Consider the following 22,887-nt stretch of genomic DNA (forward strand, 5'->3'; position numbering starts at 1 on the left):
GAGATAAAATACAGTAACCTCATCTTATTTTTAAACAGACTGGCTATTGTTTTCCTGCTTGACTGGAACTAAAAGAAAATACGTTTCACTGTGTGGCCTAAAGAAAGATCCTATTCAGCAAAGTTAAATATTTATTGTTTTGATCTGCACCTTACAGATAAAATGCCTGATCTTATTGCACAGCAATAGAGGCAAAAGAATCTGAAATGCTGGGTCCTTTTGTATCTTGCAACGTGAAAAGATATCTTTTCCTACACCACCCTCTGGCAACATCAAGCAAACACACAGACATTTCCACTTCATTGCACGAATTATGGACTACACATTACATGAAGATCGATCCTGCAATAATTTTCAGTGTGAAAATTTTCATTATGCACACAAAAATTACTTCAATCAAGATTTTCCTTTAAATAATTTAGGACTCTGGCACAAAGAGTTTTATTTTTCACTGGAGCAATTTTCAATTTGAGGGGTAAAACAAAGTACGGAAACAGGAAAAGTGGCATTATTCGTGGAGGAAAAAAACTAAAAAAAAATGTAAAAAATTTTGCAGAAACAAATTTTTTTACTTCTTTTTTTAACATTAATATGTTTACCCAGGTTATTTTAGCAGCAATAAAGACTGAGAAGGCAGATGACATATAATATTTGAGCCAGCTCTGGTTGTGTAAGTTACCAGAACTGGAACGAACCATCAGTATATCTTTAAAGGGCCTGGCAACGAACTGACTTGGAATTTTACAAAATCCTGATGTCAGGTTGGGTTTGTTAGATCTGAAAAACGTCTTGCTTACTTAAGCCCTGCTCCCTGACTTTCTTTGGGGTTTTTCACTTGGGTTGCGTCACAAGTCTTAAGAGTCCTAGAAGACTGACCTCTTCTAGTTGACAGGCTTTGATGACACTCTTGTATCGGTATTCATCATAGGACACACCAAAAATTATGTTTTCTTTTATTGTTCCAGGCATGATCCAGGAGACTTGAGGTGAAAAGGAAATCCTTCCACTGTGTTTAATTTTACCCTGTGAAGGCTCCAATTCTCCCATTATCAACATCAGAAGAGAGGTCTGAAAATCATTAACAGTTAGTTAATATATCAGAGATTTGTACAACTATAACAAATGCTAAACAAAATGTGAGTCACTCTGCTAAGTCACTTGAAAAATAACAGGATAGTACAACGGTCTTGTAAAGAGGGTCCCTACAACCCCTGATCTAGTGCAAGCTGCAATTAGTGGAGATTTTCATTATATATATATATATATATATATATATATGGTTCTGAAAAGGCCTCTGAAGCGAGGAAAAACTTCATTCAATGAATGAGAAAAACTGTGTAAAAATCTTGTAAACAAGGCACACTGCTGCAAAAGTATATAGTTTTAATGAAGCTTGTAGTACTTCCACATGGTAAAATGTGAGTATCTGTAAGAGGGAGTGAGACATACAGACATAAAGCATTAGTATTTATGGAGCTTGTTATTCAATTTTTAACATTATCGATGACTATTTTGTTTGTTCCTTGTACAACACAATTCAAATTTACAATTTTGCTAGTGTTTATAAGCCCTTTATCTGTATTACCTTGAAAAGTGCAATTTCTTTTGTGTGTATATAATTACTCATATAATCTACTCAGTGTGATCTGAATTTTCCTCTGTAACTGTTAACTTATTTACGTGAATACATGACCTAAGCATATATACTGTTTCCCTTCATAAAAGAATTGATTGCAATTTCAATACTGACATGTTATAATTTCAAAGTTAATCAGTAGCTTGTAGTAACCTTGTCACACATCACTGGCTACTAGATCAAAGAATACAGTTGAGAAATACAAGGAAAAATATGTTACAGAGGCATTCCAATGGTGTTCTTATCACTAATAAACAGTCAACAAAGCTGGGACGTAGCAGTCAAAGATCTAAAATTCTTTCTAAATCACTGTTTCACGCTGTCAAGCTCAGACAATCTTTGACAAGTTATAGAATATGCAGGGGAATTTCATGAGACTTCTTTATGTTAGATCAAAATCTGCATTTTTCGGAATGCTGAGTAATAACTTTCTGATCTTGCAAAGGACAACCGTTTAGTATGTTTGGCACACTGAATATTAAACTACTGTATCTGTGCCATATAATTTAAATGAAAAAACATTAGTTGTGAAGCAGTGTTAAAGAACTGATGCCAGACTCTATGCCAGTTACAGACAAAATATGTATGCATGCTTTTTCACGGGCCTGATAATTCCTGGAACATACAGTAACAACCTTAAGTAACAAGAAGAAAACCTTAAATTAAGGGAGTGAAAGGAGAGGAGGAAAACCTTGTGTCAAGGCGGGGAGGAGTAAGTGTAAAATCTTTTTTTCTTCTATCTTTCTATCTTTCAGATACTATTAGCATAGCTCATGAAGGAGATACACACATATCCTTTTCAACTTTCTAACTGTCATTTTTATATTACAAGAATCAGTGTTTTAGCCCTAGCAATAGACATCTGAGATTAATAGGGACAACAGAATACGACTGTTCTGTTAATTGAGAATCATGACTCCAACATGCACCCCAACATATCAACAGCTCTACATGCTTGCAAACTCATGTCCTCAGTCTCCTGTTCTTTCCTATTGGTATTATTACTGAAAAACAAGATTAAAGCCTTAACCAACTAAAATTGACGGGTCCTTTGCCATTGACTTCAGCACACCAAGGATTTTACCCAATGAAAATAAAGGAAGTCAGAATACATTCACTAATAATTTGTTAAAAAACGACCACAATTCTTCTCAGAAAACCAGCAGCTTTAACAGCACATCCCTGGACTTGTTCTCCAGGCTTTCACATAGAATTCAGGAGAGCCGGCCTGAGCTGAGCAATTTAGGAACTGGAAAACAAACGACCAGTGTATCCAGGCTATGTGTCTTAGCTACCAGACTAACCAGTGTCAGGCTGCTATCAGATTACTGACAGCTTTGTCTTCAAATTTTTCTTTAAAATGTTTGCAAGGCAGGAAAAAAGTGCTTTTAAAGTACACTTAGCAATCTAGATATCTATGCTAGGTTCTCCAGTTTATTGGCAGGGAGATTCTCACCATGAGCATTAACTTTACATTCCACAAGAAAACCAGAAGAGTTTGTGTTATTACTGCCGATCTCCTTTTTTTTTCTAAGAAAAAATAGCTTTGCCATTGAAATTGCTATTTCCTTATTAAGTCTGTGTCTCTGTATGTACAAAATATCCAGCAAACCATTTTCATACTGGCCACAGACTAATACTTAAGTGACTTTTAGCCATTTTATTGAAACTTCTATTTTATTTACACATTCTCCTACAGCCACCATTTTCAGAGAGGAAAAGGAAGAAACAGCAATAATACTGATAACAATACAGACAACAACACAATATTTTCCTTAAAATAACTATGATTTTTATTGAAACAACAGAAATGGAAATACCTTGCCTGCTCCAGTAGATCCAGAAACAGCTAATAACTGTCCCTTCTCAATCTTGAAATTTATATCCTGAAGAACAGGAGAGCCATGAAGGGGAAAATTACTGAAGAAGAGATCATTGTCAATGCTAGGGGCTTTGCTGCTGTTGTTTTCCTGTTTTGCTTTTACGAATAGCTCTCCAATTCCCTGCAACATACATATATGTGTCATTGTATATATATAAACAATAAGTAAGACATGCATATACAGATATGTATATCATACTGTGGACTTTAAAAAAAGTATGAACGTACTATTCTGACATTAGTTTTTCTATCTATAAGCTATTTATTACATTCTTAAAATAATATGTATTTTAATATACGTATTGGTCTTGCTTTTAAATTTGCTAGGCATAAATGAAATGCACCTATTATAGAACTTTTATTCCAGTGTTTATACAATGCTGGAGTTTGATTCTGATTTCAGGCTCATTTAAATGAGGACTAACTCCTTATTACAGGCCTTAAGCACTTATTACAAGGCCTCTTCCAAAGCTTCACAATTCTGGATAATTTGATATTTTATGTTAATTACTTACCACACATTCCTTGCCTCCTGATGGCTGAAGCCAGTTAAAATGAGAGTGTAGTCTTCCCATTTTAGAGAACATCAATGCAAAAAAACAGTGAAAATTATATTCTCTGTATTTTAATTTAGTTTGAGTAAAAGTACTAACCTCATCCCAGAAGGCTGTTACTCCATCCAGCTCAACCCCAGTTGTTGTTAGATTATACTCCAGCGCTTTATACTCTTCTTTTAGCAAAAAATCCTATAAACAGAACACATTACAGAAAATAGTAAGGGATGATGGACATATCACACAAAGCTGTAAATATTTACCTACACTGAGCACAGTCAATATTTCTGGTAGTGCTTAGTGATTGTAGTGTCTTAGAGTGAGGCATGCATATAGCTTACACAACATCTTCTGGAAGAAGCAGTAACCATCTTTTGAAGCTATCGATACTTTCATTGTTAGTGGAAACATAACCATGAATGCATTTGTTTCTGGTTTAGAGGTATATCAAAACTTGGCATTTTCTTCCTTTATTCTTAGGACCTGCACTGGGCAGTGTTACCCTTCCAAACCTAATCCTTTCTAAACAAACCTTTGTTTGGGGAGCAGGATGTGGAAAGTTATACTCTGGTTAACAATGAAAAAAAAAGGAGCTACGCACTCCTATCTTGCTTATTCCAAAACTACAAAAGTTTAAATTAATTAGGATGGTGTAATCATCAATCAAAAAGGCAAATAATAGTCCTGGTTATCGCAGCACTGAAGTAGCATAATTTCAAATGACAGAAGTGAGCAATCGTATGCTTGTGTTCTTTTCTGGGATAATCTTCAGGTTGTGCGATCTGTAGATACCATCTCCCCTAAACTGTCTTTTTAAATTGTATGGGATCAAGGAGGTCTACCTGAACAATACAGTGGATGAATTAAGGAGATGGTAAGGGGGAAAAATCAGTTCTTCACAGCAAACTTGCAAGTTTCCCAAAGAAAACAAACAGAAGTGAAAAAACAGATGACTGAAAGGACAGGTACTGAAAAATGGAAAGACAAAACACACACAAGAGACGAAAATGGATAGACAGGCTTTCATAACAGAGGCTGTGGGGTTTGCCCAGGGAGCCACCGGAGCACTCACATTCAGTGAAAACACACTGATTCCTAAAGACTTCATGATCTAGAAAACATTGTCTAGCTACATGGCAAATAAAATACCCTAGAGGACATATCTGGCCCAATGAACTCTCTGAACGGGTGAGGAAACTAAAACCGAGAAATATATGTATGGTTTATCATTTTTGTTTATGTCTGTATATTTCTTGGGACAAGTAAACCATTGGTGTTCTAGAATTCAGTGCAGTCTGTATATGGAGTCTGTATTAAACCTATCACAAAGAGATTATTAGACCACTTGCATAACTAACATCCACAAAGACAAGTATTAGACACAGTGAGGACAGCGGTATGACAGCTGGGCCTGCCAATTCTGTGAAAGGGTACTGGATCCACTATTCCAGGATATATTTCAGACTGGCCACTGTCTACTGACGCCTAGGGAATCTTGAGAACATGAGGACTCAGTGAATTGGGATCCAGTAAGGTAGCCTTCTGAACGTCCAAGAGAAAGGTTCATGACTAGATTGCTGGAATTTCCTGCCCAATTAAAAATTATAAAAATTCAAAAAATCCAATATATGACTCTAATTCAGTATTAAGGTTCAGATTTCTAAGTCGGATCTGTAAGTATCATACTGGGTATCTTTATCACACTATAATAATAAAATACATATTTTATTGAATAACATCTTAACATTTAAAAATTTAAAAACATTAATTGCATTAAATATTTAAAAAACATTTTAAAAATTCAAAAACTCTTGAAATTTAGACCCAAAATAAAATAAAAATTCTTTCTTTGTAGAGTGATTTCAAAACAGCAGTAAAAACAGACAGAGCTCATGAGAATTCATCCTTAATTCACTTTGTGCATATAAGCACAAAATACAAGGTATATGAGCAACAGATCCTGGTAGGTAAGGTAAGTAATAATTAGTAGATTGGTACTGTAGTTATGCTTACTGCTCATGATGAATGAGGTGCACATTTGCATAAGATGCACCATCTCCTGCTGTTCTTGCCACTAATAACAAGGGAGGCAGATTTATGTTTGCAACAACTGGTAGCTTTGGCATATAAAGCATATACTAATTTTCCACTTCCTTTACTGAAGGAAAAACATCTCTTAAGCACCATAAATTATGATATTCTTTTATTAAGTTCCCTATTCTGCATTAAGAGTATTTAACTAAATGCCTTCATTCCAAAAACAGCAGTGTGCAGGTAACATAAGACTGTTATGGTTATGCTGCCTGGGGAACTATATACCAACATCAAGATTTATAATGACATTTCATGGTGTGTAGTCAAAGCAATATATAGTATATTCAGAAAGTCTGCATAAATGCTCTGATCTTTTGTTGATCAACTGACAAGATAACATGATACAAAGAATTAGCTTACGTACTTGGGAAGATTTTCGTGCATGTACCCTACCTGTATTTTATTTATTGCTCCAATAGAGTCATACCAGGTCTGTACAGCCCAGGGAAACTGCCTGGTCACTGTCATTCGAAGAACAATGCAGAAGGAAATGGTAGTAAATATTTTTCGGAGGATAATTCCTTGAGTCACAGCATATGGAAGCACAGCTAAAAACACCACAAAAAAACCCGAAAAGAAGAAAGCTGAGCTGTTGAAATATCTCAGATAAGCAGCTTTTCGGGTTAGCTTCAGTTCAGTTCTGTTAAAAAAACAAATACAAATAATTAGTGTACAATTCCACAGTTTCTATCTTACAAATCTTTTGTATGGAACTGTTGGCAAAATAATTAAGTTAGAGGCTCATTTATTTTCTAAGGCTACAGTTAGAAGGAAACATTCAAAACAATTTTTTGGTCCTAAAAAATAACTGCAGCCCAGTTTAGGCACCAGCGTTCAGAGATGTCGTACAAAATAACCATGATCTACGCCATAACTTGGATACCTCACAAACCCCAAGCCTCTACACTTCCCGGCGAAACCATCCTTACGCATCTAATGCTGTGTTGCATGATACTCTCCCAGAAGCATGATCCCCTACTGAACTGATAATCTAGACGCGCAAGTCCCACGGAAGACACTTCTGTGGAAGTAAGATACTCTGAAGGGCCAAATTTGCTATACATGATCATACAAATGCTAAAAACAAGCCCACAGCATGACAACTTATATAGCGTCATCTCCTTTTGCAGAATACCCTACTAACAGCCTCACCCAAGAAGTAAGTTATCAGTCTACCTTAGCCTGAAGAGGCAGAAGGCAGTGGATTCTTCTCCACCTTTCCTGATGAGGCTTAGATACTCTGCAGTCAGGAATGCAACTAGTGATTACTCTCAAGCTATTTCCGCAATGTATATGCATCTTATAGCAAACTATTAAATAAGAAGAGAAATAATCCAGGGAGCATAAGTCCATTTCTGAGTTGATGGCCTTAACTCACTGTGCTAAAGAATCAGTTTTCAATTGACTGCTCTTCTTTTGGCCCCATTCACTTCACGTTCCTAGCACTCAGCAGCTCAGCTTTGCCTGAACACAGGCACGAGAAGGGTTTTCAACTGAATTGAGGCTAGAGATGGAGCTAGAACCCAAGGTGCACATTTGCTGGGTGAATGCTCCAGCCACCAGGAGACTGTATAGAAGTTAGCAGTCACACTGGTGAAGGCAATTCCTGGCATTGTAAAGGCTGAGCATCATAATCTTTAAGTGTCTCTTAGTACTGAGCCAATTCCTGCATGCAAAGTAAATTCAGGGGCTTTTTCAGGCCCCCTCTTCAGTTCCACGCTGCATGTTTATGAGACTTTCACATGCATCGGTCTTACCACTTCTGTCAACTAAACATTCCTAAAAGTCTCTGAGAGAACCCCCAAGCTCAGTCAGTTTCGGAGCAGGATGCCTGGCACTTCTTTTTAAGGCTGCATTTCACAGGAGAGGCATGAAGGAGGTAACCAGGCATGCAGGTGACCACAACAGTTGCAGCCACTGTCCTGAAGAAAGGGCGTTCGTTATAAGTCCCTCCAGAGCTTATATGAGACTGTGGGTGGCAGCACTGAACAGGGACAGCAAATACTTGGTTTTGCTGCTTGGCCAGTTCCACGCAAAAGCCTGGGTAGAAGCTACCAAAAATCCTTCCACTGCTGAAGCATACAGAAATTACTCCATAGAGGGAGGACCAATATACTAACCATTTTCAGTGTGCTTCCAAGAATAAGCCACAAGCAAAAGTTTTCCAGAGGTGGATCTGCCTGTGATCGGGGCTTGAGTGCTCTGCAAACTGGGCATTCATTTGGGACACACCCTGCTGAGCCCATATGGGCTCTTGGAGTGAGAACATGAGGGAGACTGTTAGTGTCACACATGTTTAGAGATGAACCAGTTTTTTGGAGACATCCTGGCTTTCAATTCAGTGAGTCAACTATATTAAAGAAAAAAAAAAAAGAAAGAAAAGAAAAGCCAAACCAGAAGGAGAGTTGAGTGCCAAAATGCAGCAAACAATCTGCAGTAGTTGTATCAGGACTTGGAAGAGAAGTGTGAAGAGAAATGAAAAAAGAAACTTAGCACTGAGAGAAACTGAGGACATACATCACTGCCAGTATGAGAAAGCGAGGGGAGGAGAAAAAAAAAATCACATTGTTCCTGAAGGAAATTTATAGAGCAAGGAGTCTTGAGCTTTGTGGTGCACAAATACTCAAAACAGCAATATACACATGGACATCATTCAAAGATCAAGTTAGAACTTTTTGTTTTCAAAAATTAACAAAGAAAAAATTTTGCAAGGAAAAAAGTCAACCAAAACCCTTTCCCATGAAAAGAAATCTGTCCAAGTCATACTACATTTTTCAATGGAAAAAATTCTAAGCCAGATGCAATCACTGCGGTAGATTGGCAGGGAAACCAGAAGATAATATCAGATATCAAGTATATGTGAAGATATGTCCTTCAGAAATCATGTGTTGGGAGGCAGGGGTAAGGTTTCCTTGTATCAGACGAATATTTGTCAGCAGAGTCTCCCACTCCTGTCCTTGGGGAAAAAGCTATCAAGAGTGATTTAGAGAAAATTTAAGGAATTTCCCAGTCGTCTTAATGTTTTTCTCCTGAAGAAGTAAAAGAATCTGTCCTGGTAGTGATGCAAAATTCTCAATGACTGGTATTTGGCTCACTATGTTCATGTGGACTTAACAACAACAGGGACAAGAACGCTAGTCTTTTTTGTTCATTTGATTTTAATGAGCATATTCCACTAAAATAACCTTAGCCACAGCATCTTGGAAAACTGGTAGCTTGGGACAACTGATGTTCCTCTTTAAGAAGTGCCTCCAGAAGAAATTTTTTTAAAAACAAATATAGTTTCTAAAAAGATCATCAAGTATAGAAACAAGGAAGGAGTAGAGAAAGAGCAGGAAAAAGTCAGTAACAAAGCAATAGGAATTAAAGTACAAAGTAAAATCCTGAGGAAAAGCAAAAAAAACCCTAATTGTGCAGGAAATGTCGAATGTGATTTTTGTAACAAGACACTATAGAAAAGAATGAATTACTTAGCTTCTCATTGTGCAAATCTGAAAAAAGCTTTCTAACAACACTAACATGTTGATACTAGCGAGACCAATTTTGAAACACTATGACTCAATTCACCTTTGGGGAAGTGTACCTTGATTATCCAGTGAATGTCAAACATGTCAAAATATGTCAAACACCACGATACATTTGGTATCAATATATAGATACAGCCTCTCAGAACTCACAGGCTCTTAGAAAGTACATATAGGTTATAGACCAGTGTATGTCTGTTTTTGCATTGATGCCACTGCAGTCAGTACAAATACATGAACTTGAGCTTCTTTGCTTTGAATAAGGATGGGTCTTCTGCTGGCAAAGTAAAGACACTTCCAGCCTTGGATTTCACTTCCTCTAGTGCTATGCTAGAGGACACAGAGGAACAGTCTGGTGTTGTGGTTTTTTAACTCTCTGAATATATTGCATAGCCTATAGAAGTGCAGATATGTTTATTCAGAAACCTGTTATGAATAGCATTATTAGTATAGACTTCAGACAGCACACAGCAGACAGCCCAAAGTGCTGCACCTATCTGGAGGAGTTTATCTGTGGTGGTGTAACACCCTCAGAACAGCCAGCCCTGTCAGCTCAAGTCTAGCAGTGTAAGGGCACAGGTAAATCCAGTTCATTAAACTAGAGCTGATTAAATTGGGTTGCATCAGAAAATGCCAGCTCACAGAAACACTTTGGTTACAACTGAGTTATAATGCACTGTTGCTAAAATATGGGTATGACTTTATTCATGCTGTCTCGTTTCCTACCACCTTAACAAACCAACTGATTGGGAGCCCTGCAGAGCTGGCTCAGCAAGCAAAATTCAATTGAAACTCTGACATTCCCGGTTTGACCTGCTCTGGTGATGTCTTCACTAAATGACCTTTTGGATCACCCCAAAGAATATGGTATTTTGGCGCAAGAGAAGCAAAAAAGAGAAATACTGATCTTGTAATATGTCTATCACTCTTCCTTGTCTTTTAAAAATCCATGCATACTAAATTACAGCATTACAGAATTCACTATAAACAATTTTAAAAAACAATATAAAATGATAGTCCTTTTTCCAGGTTTACGTAGCCATTTTATGGAACACATATATGAATCTTAATTCATTTCTACAGGAGCTACTCACAAGATTTGTTCTAAAATCTCCTAAAGGCAATGTATATGACTAGTGCCACCAGATGAATTCTAACCTGGATCTATCCTAGAACTGGAATTTCAGACCTGGATTCACACTGAGTTTTCTCAGAGCTTTTATAGTAAATCATTATAAAATTTAAGAATTTTCTTATTCTGATGGTAAAGAACAGCTAACTTTTCGTAGACTGTCTTTCAGAAAGCATAAGCTGAACAAGAAGGTGTTTGTGTAATAATATTTCTTTTATTTACATGGTAATAAGATACTTATATTTCTTTTCTTTTCTCTTGTTTTCCCAATCACACACCTGGTACAGAATTCTAAGTCTTTCTAAAAGACTAAACAAGCACACTGGACAGCTTCAGTGCAGCGTCACATATCAATCAATATGTCACTTTTCCTCCCTTCCCTCAGGACTTCCTATCAGTAATGAATGCCTGGTTCTCATAGCTCTCAGCTAGACAGGTTAGCTCTTTTACCTCCTTTATGCTTCTGGTAGCTCTGGTAGTTCTGGTAGCTTCCAGATCAATCTCAATTAAAATGATAAGCATTATACAAGGTTATCCACAGACAATAAATGTTAATGTAATTGTACAGAATGAATACATGAAGCTGTGTTACTTTAATCCTTACGCGGACTGTGCATAACATTTAAAGACAGCTTTATTGCATTTCTCAGAAATTAGTTGCAGAGGACTCATACTTTTTCCTCCACTGCAGAATGGGAAAGTCTGTAAAGCCTTAAGTAAACAACACAAAAGGGCTTTTTATGGTACGATGAGGATGCGGTTGGCCAGAAACAAACACAGATGCCACAATTGTTTTACCTGTGCAGGCTAAACACTGAAATATCATTATAACAAATGAGGAAGCAAATAATAAAAAATACCCTCCATAGTGAACCTGACAAATTGGGAAAAAAAACAAGCTACAGTGTGGGAAAGCATGGTTAGTTTACAGAGGATTAATATTTGTGTGCTTTACTTCTTAACTAACATGACCACAGATGCTGTTCATAATCACCTAATTTTTTTTTTGATCATGTAGAAAAATTTGACTGACAAATGAGAACACTTACTCACGGAGGCTTTCAATCATTTTTTCCATTGCATCTTCCCAACAATAGACTTTAACTGACTGTATATTTTCAATTATTTCTGAGGTGATGACAAGTCTCTCGTTGATCTTTCCTGCTCTCTTATCCCTACAAAATAAAAAGCCAGTAGATCAATTTTCATCTATTTCATTCTCTAGTTTGTATCATACCACATCTTAAGAAAACACCTGTCCTATATTCCTACACTTGATATATTCTAATAATATTATTGTGAAACACATGAAAGGAAATATCAGAAATGTAGTGAGTTTAACTAAGGAGAAGATATAAGCTCTAATAAGAATAAATCAAGTCACTAATGAGGAGTTTTCATTCTTCTCTGAAGTTTTATTCACTGCACATTAGACCTTTCATTTTTCCATATTTAGACAGCTGCTGCTAAGTAAGTAAAGGCTCGTCTATACTTTCCTGGCACATTTAGCATTCTTTGGACTCCTCTTTTGTAACAATATAATAACTACAAATCCTTAATCAAGTGGTATAACCTTCTTAAACTAATGTGTTTCAGGCAAAAAAAATGAAATATTCTAAAACAGTATCTTTACCTATATTTTACCATCTTTCGTCCCAGCCAGGCTTGGAAAAGGACCATGATGATTAGAAAAGCAAGTCCAGAAAATGCAGAAGCTTGTAACATTTCCCAGAGCAGTCCCATCAGCAGTACCACTTGTAAAGGTGCAATCCATACAAAATGAGCCAGTGCGAGACCCTACAGAAGCCCACAGGAGAAAATAATAATAAAATAAATTAAAGATGTGCTCTGAGAACTACATGAAAAGTAAGAAGTCATTAAAGTGACACTTTGAAAAATGTAATGAAGAATTGTACAAATTTTTTCCAGTAGTAAAACAAGTTTATAAAGGAGGATTTGTGATTCTGAGCACATAGCATTCTGGGTGTTAATTATGATGACAGCGCAGCAATACACATTCCACACCTAAGCTTTGATTTTCTGCAAGGCAAAGTTCAGTCTACAATTGTCTCTTCACTATGTATGCACACGAGGGAAAGCCCAGCTCTGTAAAAGTAAACAGAATATGCCACTGACTCTGGCATCTTCAATCACTGCAAGATGAGAAAAAGTCACAAAAGAATCTTCTAAGAATGATTTAATTTGATATAGGAGGCAAATATTATTTTGGTGAAGAGATGACTGTTGTACCAATGCAACTAATTCAAAACAGATTGCTGCCTATTTCAGTCATATTCCTTCACTTTAGTCTATCATTAGATAGATTTTGGACTGACTTCTGTGATCAGGCTGAGAAACAGCACCTGCATCGAACTCTGCATTACTGCAGCTACACTGCTGCCAGCACCTGACCTAACTTGCTAGCTCATACCACTGTATATAGCAATACGGTATTTAAAATAAATATACCCTACAACTCCAACCATGTATCTTCAGTCTCTCTGACATCAAGTTTCTTGCTTCTCCCATAGGAAGTAAATCTCATTCTATGAATGGGACAATCAAACATGCATTTTGAATAGAAGTTAATGGAGTTTCTAGCCCCCAAAACCATTAGCAGGGATTTACCCCCACCTCTAATGAAAAAGAAGTTTCCTATGAGACTTTGAGATGTGTTGGAAATGATTCCTAATCAGGTCCTACATCAACACATATTCAGGCATTTATAAGAGTGGGTAATATTAACAATAAAATGCTGAATATCATCAAGTTCAACAGCAGGCTGCTTCACCTTAATGAAAGGATATGGCAGTCGGGAAAAGAGACTGAAGGAATGAAATAGTTGAGTTCCGACCACTGTGAAACTGACTGTGTAACCCAGAGAAGTTTCCCTGCTGATCTTCACTCGATGGTGGAACAAGCATGTTTTTAATGGTATACCTAGTTTTTATGTTTGTTTTACTAATCAGCATAGGAGATAAACTATGATGTAAGTATTGGAATGAGCATTTCCATGACCACAGGCCGATGCCTGCTCTTACAATACGAATGTACTTTCGTTTTATACTAACAATGAGCACAGTCACTGCAGTCCACCATTTATTCTCCTTCCTTAATATTTGTCATGAATGGCTTGAAGTTTTGCAATTATATTTGATAGTTTACCAAATGGATTAAACATCCAAAAACATACCTCATCAAATTTGTTCAGATTGTTGGAAAGAAGACTGACCAATTGTCCAGTACTTATTTTATCTAAGACTCTGCTTGACAGTTTTAAGGTCTGTAAAAGAAAAAAAAACATAGGAAAACAGTCTTGTAAATCAACCTATAAAACAGAATAAATGCAAATAAAAATACTAGGCAACGGTACAGTACTATAAATAACAATTCACTTATCAGCTTTATGCTATAAAGAAACAGTCTCAGTAAATTTGTTATTTATGTCACTTGAGTTTAATATAGCCATTAAATTGCTTTACAAATATTGATTTATTGACACAGTCCTTGCTTTCTGTTGCATATTTTATGTACATATATATGCAAATGCAAGTTTTAATTAAGCATGCATGCTGTGTGTTGCTGTGGATCCTCAAAAATCCCCTACTGTGCCTCTCTTGACAAAGATTTTCTGAAAGATGTTTTCATAGCGAGCTTTATATTAGAATAACTAACACATCTGCTTAAATTAACTGCTTTTGGTAAAACCAAATACCTTTTGAAATCTTTGGATTTTTGAACGTGCAAAGCATCAGTATCTGTTGATACTTCATGTTATCGGGCTCTCACACTTTATCATTCAAACTTGATCCCTTCTATATTATATTTATTGTCTATATCTTCACCTCTAATCCTCTTTGAAAATATTCTTTGGCCACTAGCATATATTACTTTCCCTTTTCAATATATCTACATAACAGGAACACAGCAGTAGCACAATTAAGGCATCTCACTACATATCCAGAAAGCCTGAACTCATACAGAGGCTGACTTCAGTCAACCCTGCTGTCCATGAGTATTTAATTCTTTAGACTTAGGAAATGGAGAACTGTCAGAAACTAATGTTAGCCATATTATTCATTTGTGTACCTTGACTAACAAAACTACTGATCTTTAAACAAACTGGACCAAAAAACTATGTAGGCTATGGACAGAGGTTTGGCTTTAAGTGTAAATGAAACAGTTACCTTCTTATAAATCAAGCTAAACATAGCTATTCTCATTTGCATCCCTATATGATGAAGACCAAATATAGCCGGGTGTATCAGCAATGTTCTCACGAGGAAGAGAAGGCACAAGCCAATGCCCAAGTAGTAGGCTATGGATCTTTCATGAGAGTTGTCTGGATCATAGGAAGCTATTATTCTTCCTAGTAAAAGGGGCTGCACAGATTTGGTGACTTCCTGCAGATGGAAACAAAAGAAAATAATTTTGGTCAGTGGTTTATTTTTTAAAAATGGTTAACATTTTCATTTCAAGTCCTACCAACTGATACTTCCACTTTCATATCTTAAATGAGGAGGCTGGGTCTGTTCACTGTGCAAACTAGAGAAAGATGCAGGAATCACATGGTAGAAGACAGCTCACCACTTTCTCAATCTGTGATACTCTTGCAACTCCACCACAGCAAATCTAGTTCATAAGTTTTGTTTGGTTGTTTTCTATAACAATGGCAACTGAGATAAGTTTCCAGACTTACTTTTCAGAATTGTAATGGATAACCACATAACGTGATTGAATCCAGCTTAATAGGCTGGATCTTTTTTCCACTAGAGAAACTGTACTCACTGGACTTTATTGGACCAAATAGGATATAAGAAGATTCATAGGCCCTAAAATGAATACTAACAGAACAACACAGAGAGACTCTATATAAAACATAAGGTAAATAGAAGTAATAACAGAATAAAAATATAAACAATGTAGATTATCCCACCCAACAGTTCTAGATCATTGTATACAGAGCTATAACAAAAGCAGCATAAGAGAGGCATAAATGGTAGGGAAGGTAAGCATAAAAAAAGACCCAGAGAGAAACCAGTCCCTCCTGCCCTGCCAGCCCCAGCACTTCCCATATCAGAATGGGCAACATGGTACAAAATCAGAGTAGGAGAGGAAAAAGCGGGAGCACCACACTGATACATTGCAAGGCACCAAAATGACCTGCTTGTAGCTCTGACTTTATCTTAGCCTGCTATTGCGTTTGTCTTCAGTCTCCTTTTCTGTTGTAATTAAGCCCCGCAAGCGTTACCTCATCATTGCTTTCCATTTACCTTTCCTCCTGTCCTGATTGTTCTTATTTTCATTCCTATAACCTTATCCCATTCCCCCTCTGCCTTTTGCTCTCTCTTTCCCTCTCCAATCCTTCCCCAAGAACTGCAAAAATCATCAGTGTACTGCAGTCTAACAATTTACTTCACCTTCTGTATGAGTTTCTGAAGGGTATGAAGTATGCATGTGCTCCTTTCCTTGTTTCACTGTTAGAGTCAGTGTAAAAATATTCAGTGCTAAGAATCTGTATGTCTCCTCATCCTTTCTGTTGTGTCTGTTCACTCTCAGCAGAAAGTGTCAGATACTTCAAAAATAGCAAGCGACCATTGAATTTGCTTGCATACAGATGTGTTAAGTTCTGTGAAATATTTATCAGTACTGCCTTCACACTCAAAACCACACAGACCACAATACAGAGAGACAGAGAGAAGTGAATTAGTGGAGCTCAGCTATAATTAATGTTTGTCAGTGAAAAATTCATTGGGCAAATCACCTTTAATTTTTTTTCTCCTTTATGTTCCTTTTGGTCACTCATATGGCAGCAGTCCCAACTACCTCTGCAACTTGTGCTGCATTCTCTTTTGACTATCACTGTTGTTTGCGTTGGTATTCATCCACTTTTTCCAAAGAAGCGATGAAAATTTACATCTTGAATAGAATACCTGTTGTATGCACTACTTTTCCCAGATTAAAAACAACTGTGCACCAACACAAATTCTGTAAACCTGGAGTCTACTCTGACAAAGACTTCAGTGTTATTAGTAGGCAAAGGGAGGAGTGTTTATTAGAACACACATAACCTAAGGCAGCTGTGCTTAGACCATATGCATCCAGAAGCAGCAAATCAAAACTCACAAAATACAAAACAGTCACCTTTCAAGGACAATGCACTGCTTTCATACTCTCAGAGATCCCAAGATAAGCTTCTATATATATGCTTAAAATAGCAAGTTTTTTTCTGTATTTACACTTATTCCACCAAAAATGCCATGCTCTGCAACTGTGTTTGTTGTGAATATAAAGGTATTGCATACATGTCTAGCTTGCTGGAAAAAAAATGATCTACAAACTGTCTATGAGTAGAATAATGATTGGCAATATGCCAGATTGCTTGCTATCTAAGTTGGTATAAAAATCCACTGTTTTACAGTGGAATTTTATTAGCTCATCTATTAAAGAAATTATTATCCAGGCAATATACAAATGAAAGCAAAATTAGACTACATACAGTCTACATAAATGCATACAGAATATCCAGTTATTATAAATGGATATAATATAAACTGATGCGGCATATAAAGTGATATAGAACAACCTGCTTAAAAAGGATTGAGATTTATGTGTCTAACAGGAAATTCAGTTTTCAGTAGTCTGCTTTTTGCTTCTCCTCTTCTTACTCTCCCCTCAGCACTCACTGTAGACCAATGAGAAACTCATAAATGTTCCCCTCCACAGAAATCCTTATTAAAAGATGAAAGATCACATGATCTGAAGAGGATACCACGCTAGATGGATCTTTGAACTGACCTGGTATGACTATCATTATGCAATGAGAACTTGCAAATTATATATATTCCGCATATGCTCAATCACTCTGAATTCTGAAAACAATAATGCACATTTCTGCTTTGGCATGTGCCCAAAGAGTGCTTCAAGACTTTCATATCCCTCCCCTTCCAACACGCACATGTGACCTATACATGAGAACTTCAGGAAATCCTCATTAGATTCTCTTGGAATATTATACTGAAACCATTTCCAAGTTAATGTTACCAGCCACTTTGCCTCAGTGGAAATGTACATTTCACAAGGATGAATGTAAGAGAAAAATGTATATGGAATCAAACTAATCCTCACAGCAAAGTCCTCAATTTGTTAGCCAGTAACTCATCAAAAAGTAAGATTTTTATTTTACCACCATACCATTTTTCTTTAAATTGCAAAACAGATGTCTGCTGGTAAGGTGAAACATGGAAGCTGTTTAGAGCAGCAGGGAAGCTGATACATTAAGTGAACTACTTCAATGTACCTAACACAACTTATGAGGGAGAGTCGCAGTACTATAGAGGGCCAGAGTGCAAATGTCCACCCTTCAATAACATCATTACCTACAGTGCATGAGGGGAAAGAGAGAAACAGAAAAACTACTAGACCTAATGAGAGCAAAGCTGTGATGCTAGTTGCAGCAACTACACAAACAGCAGGGATGTAAGCAGAATTTAAAACACAGTCAGAGAAAAGTGCTATGAAAATGGCTCAGGGATTAAACAAGAGAAGAGTTGATAGGCAAGAAAAAGTTCCAAAGAGTGCACAACTTGGTTTCATCTCTGCCAATACGGCACAACATCCTGTCCCAATTAAAATTAATGGCAAAGCTCCCACTAATTTCCGTGTGAGCAGGGCTTGAAAAGAACACCAGCAGCTTTAGCAGCGAGATTTTCCTCCTGCAGCTTTCAATAAAATGAAATGCTTTATCATCTTACAATGAAATCAAGAATTTACACCAAGATTTAATCATTTCCTGTTGATTGTGAAAGATACAGATTTTGCTGCCTGTGTGTGAACTTTGCACGTCGGTCATTTTTTACAGAAGTGAAGAACCAAAAAATATGACTCAAATTCTGCAGTACTGTTACTGTTCTGGTCCAAATTTGTACTCAAGTAAAAAAGTTTGCACAGAGAAATCAGCTTTGCACACCCACACACGTTTATTTGTCTATACTGTGGGAAAGGAAGTTTTCCCCCAAATTGTCTGCAAAAGTCCTCAGACACTACTTAACTTTTAACAAGAATACATTATTATGATAACAGTTTCAGTGGCCAGAATTTGCAGGAATACCTAATTAAAGTGTACAATAGGCTAAATTTGTGGATCTGCTGTTTTTCTAAACATAATCCCGAAATGAACAAGGAGTCGCTGACTCTATATCTGTTACCCACATGAGGAAACAGGCTAAAAAATTAAAGGCAGTAATGAGATGGCAGAAGCATGTACATGACAGCAATGCATAGGACTCCCCAAAGGGAGGATCTTTGTCACACAGAAAGAGTCACCAAACAAGGTGAAAGAGTACAGAGAGAAGCACAAACATGCAGCTCCGTAGCAGGAAGAAATCAAAGAGAGTGGATAGTAACAATTGCGACGTAGGCAGCTGGAGTTTATCCAAATTTCCAATGGCAGTAACATGTAAAGGAAAAAGAAGAGAGAGCAGCACATTACTGGCAATACATGGAAACAGAAAAATAAATGGATGCTGAACATCATCTGAAAGATGCTAAGACAAGGCTGAATAGATAAAGGAAAGCTCACTCTCCTAGGCATACTGGATCAGAATGAAACAATATTTTCAGGAGGAAAATGAGTTTATATTTTCCAAAATATATTTAACAGATGTTTCTAAAACCGAAACCTCATACAGAGATACTACAGAAAGCCTTTGGTGCTTTTGATTTATTTGGGGGAATACAAAGAATTCTAGTGATGTTTCCCTGCTTTTGCTATGACTTTTATTCAAAGGATAGACGCACGAAGAATAAAAAATACGATAAATATATTCTGGTGTCTGATACACTAGAAAGCTGCACTGACAATTTATACTTAAATATTGATTCAAACATTCCTAAACTGATCATTTTAGCTGGGGGGGTGGGGGGGTGGGGGCAATTATGGTCATCTGTCCTGACAGCTTGCTTAACACAGGCTACTGAATCACAAAAGGACTCCTGGAAACCACAGTAACTCCCAGCTGAGTTAGGGCATATATCTGAAAAAGATGACAAGTCCTTTATTTAAAGATTTCATCCTACTTACAGATTTCCCTCTACATCTGCCCTACGTTCCACCAGCCCTGAAATCCTACTTCACACCAAATAGCCAGGCACATGCTCTTAGGAATGCACAGAAAATGTAAACAAGGCACAGTAAATGCAAGATAATTTTAAGTAATTAATTCAGGAGGCATAAACTACCTCACTTTACCACAGTGTGGGAGAGGGTAAGAGGTGATGCCAGCTAATTCATGCTCTTAAAGTTACCTGTTCATGTGTCACGGCTCTTAGAGAATAATAGCTATACGCTACCAAACGTGATATTCTATACATCTTATTGAACTATTGGGTTTTCTGTTTCCTCTTACTATCACTCGTAGTCACACCCTATTTTGCATAAACAGAGCTTTCTCTTCCCTGAGGGTTATCTAGAGGACACATCTAGAACTCAATGATATCAAAACCAAATTTATTTTTCCCTTGATGACTTGCAGAAATCCTCACAAGTAGGACAGATGATAGTCCTATAAACCCCAGCATCTTTCATGCCTGAGAGATCCTGGGCTTACACATTTTAATTCCCAGGTACATCCTCATTACCATACCACACCCATCCAGCCACACAACTCTGCACAGCAATTTAAGTTAAGTGGAAGCTAACACAGACAAAAGGAAAGATATCATGTATGCTTTGAGTAGATGTGCAGTCAAAATTTGCATTAGCTGAATCTCCTCGGTAGATTCACCATGAAGCAATCCAATCAGGAGATCAAAAGGATACACAGCTCTGGTAAGACTGAACGTTATAACATACGTATCTTGAAATACACTTGAACGACACTTGAGAAACATCTCCTGATGCATGATAACTGAACTGAATCTGGCTCTACTATTTCAGAGAAAGTGTGTGCCTCCATGTGAACATATGAAGGGTTAGTTTTGAGCACAAGCTTGCCAAGCAATGGCTGCTTACTACACACTTTTGACACTGGCTTTGTCAGCATTGTCTCTGCAACGTATCAACTGCTCCACGGTACCTGCCCACAGGAGCAGACACTCAACAGTGTGCTGCCGTGTAAAGCAGCAGCCTGCACTTCCCAAACCTTCTCTGCAGCGTGAGTTCATACACAAGCAGGGATAAGCACGGACACAGAGCACTGAATGACCTTGAGAGGTGGTACTTTGGTGTTGCAGGGGTAACAGCATATAGTAATAGGGCATAGACAGTGGGGACATGGTGTTGCCAAGAGGCACGAAGATGGAGAGATCTGGGGCTTTGGATTGAAGGAACAGACTGATTTGCCTTTTCAGAAATGAAGGCCCTTCAGAATTTTTAAAAGGGGCTCAAAACTGTCCAAAATTTGTCCTTTGCATGCCTGGATGTATGCAGAGAGTATGTATTGCCATGGCAATGTGGAGATGTTAAACAGTATATTTAAAAAATAATAAAAAATAATCTTACAGCATGGCACCTCTTGTGTTCCCCCTCCCGTTTTTGCCCATACTTATCTTTCATCAAAATAAGTCTTGATATTCTCCTTCTACCATATCAGAACACTGCCTTTCAGTGCACACTTCCTTTAAGCTAACTTCTCTTTATGCTGCTTCCTGTCACTGCTCAATTCCTTCCCTTATTTTCCACCTTCATTATCATTATTCTTTTGTATTACAGTAGGGCCCAGAGTGCCCAGTAAAAACTCTTACTCCACAGTTTTATGTAATATATGAAGAGTCCCTGTCCCAGATGGTTAACTGCCAATCCTGAACAAAGACAGAAAGAGAATTCATTGAATCATCAACTTCAATTCTAGCTACTTTGCCTTCCACCAGCACTGTACAAAAGTTAAACAACCACAGGGCAGTGCTGGATCTGAAACAAAAATCATCCAGAGTAAGCACAGACAGCACTTTAACTGTCCCTCCTCTCCTTTCTCTTTATACAATGCCTGCGTATGGAAAAGGTAAGTGCAACACATCTCTTTGAATAAGATCTTTAGCAGTGCCAATTTCAGACTGCAGCCAGTGCAGTCAGAGGAAGCCTGAGGTTCTTCATTAGTAACAAGGGCCAAACAACTTAGATAGACTTAAGTGGGGAAGAACAAAGTTGGCTTGGGAGCTAATTTTTTCCATAAACATCCTCAGCTAAGTGACAACCTTGATTCTCATACTTCTAATCAGAAATTGTGTGCAAAAGTGTGCGAGTACATCTGTCCATGGGAAAGAAAAAAAAGAGATAAAAATATAAAGAATTTTATCATACTAGGTTTCATTCTTAAAATAAAAGCCTTCGTGCTGAGAAGTCATTTTTGTACAATTTCAGTTTAAGAAAATAGGAAAGAGGAGAGCTTGCTTTCTTTTTAAAACAGTATTTTTGTTTCTTTTTAACAAGAACACAGGCAAAAAGAGCTACAAAGGTTAATACATATTTTTCATATCTGATATGCATCACTCAATGAAGTAAATGCTCTGTATTTCCTGTCATTTTTTAAAATGTAGAATCCATTTTACTTTTAATCTCAGAGTTGTCATTTGTGAGCTACCGCTGCAGGACAGTCTTAATGTGACTGCAAACAGTTAAGGCTTATTTATGTTTTAAACAGTGAAGCAGCATGACAAACTGAAGTACATCCTACACTTTTCACAGTAGAAAGAATATCAATGATGCATTTAAGGGAAACAACTTCCCTTTTCTTTAGAATATTTTGCTTTGTGACTTTCTGATTGTTACTGATATTCAGTGCCACAGAAACTTCGGTGCTACAGAAAATTATTCAAAATGCTATGCTTCCCTCAGAAAAGGTATAACAAGAGAAAGAAGCAGTTCGTTTTTCATAATTTTTAGGGGAAAAATTCCAATCTGAACTGAAATTATAATCAGTTATAATTAATTATCTAAATTAAGTTACCAGTGATCTAAAGAAGAACACCCACATCACTAGCAGTGTAAATTAATACTATCAGTAGGAATATTTTACCAGAACTTCATCCCAGAAGACCCTAAATAAATTTACCTACTTTGTAAACTG

The 22,887-nt window shown here is 37.1% G+C and overlaps 1 protein-coding gene across 1 annotated transcript in view; it reads right to left on the bottom strand.

Moving 5' to 3' along the window:
- Window positions 1–22,887, bottom strand: part of CFTR (CF transmembrane conductance regulator) — a 94,731-nt gene that overhangs the window by 56,589 nt on the left and 15,255 nt on the right. Inside the window, exons 4-11 of the mRNA XM_026097332.2 lie at window positions 15,010–15,225; window positions 14,016–14,105; window positions 12,456–12,619; window positions 11,872–11,997; window positions 6,560–6,806; window positions 4,172–4,264; window positions 3,457–3,639; window positions 877–1,068 (exon numbers count right to left, since the gene is read on the bottom strand). Of these exons, the coding sequence (XP_025953117.2) occupies window positions 877–1,068; window positions 3,457–3,639; window positions 4,172–4,264; window positions 6,560–6,806; window positions 11,872–11,997; window positions 12,456–12,619; window positions 14,016–14,105; window positions 15,010–15,225 (1,311 nt within the window). The remainder of the gene's footprint in view (window positions 1–876; window positions 1,069–3,456; window positions 3,640–4,171; window positions 4,265–6,559; window positions 6,807–11,871; window positions 11,998–12,455; window positions 12,620–14,015; window positions 14,106–15,009; window positions 15,226–22,887) is intronic.

This window comes from Dromaius novaehollandiae, chromosome 1 (genome assembly GCF_036370855.1).
Source record: "Dromaius novaehollandiae isolate bDroNov1 chromosome 1, bDroNov1.hap1, whole genome shotgun sequence".
NCBI classification, from domain to species: domain Eukaryota; kingdom Metazoa; phylum Chordata; class Aves; order Casuariiformes; family Dromaiidae; genus Dromaius; species Dromaius novaehollandiae.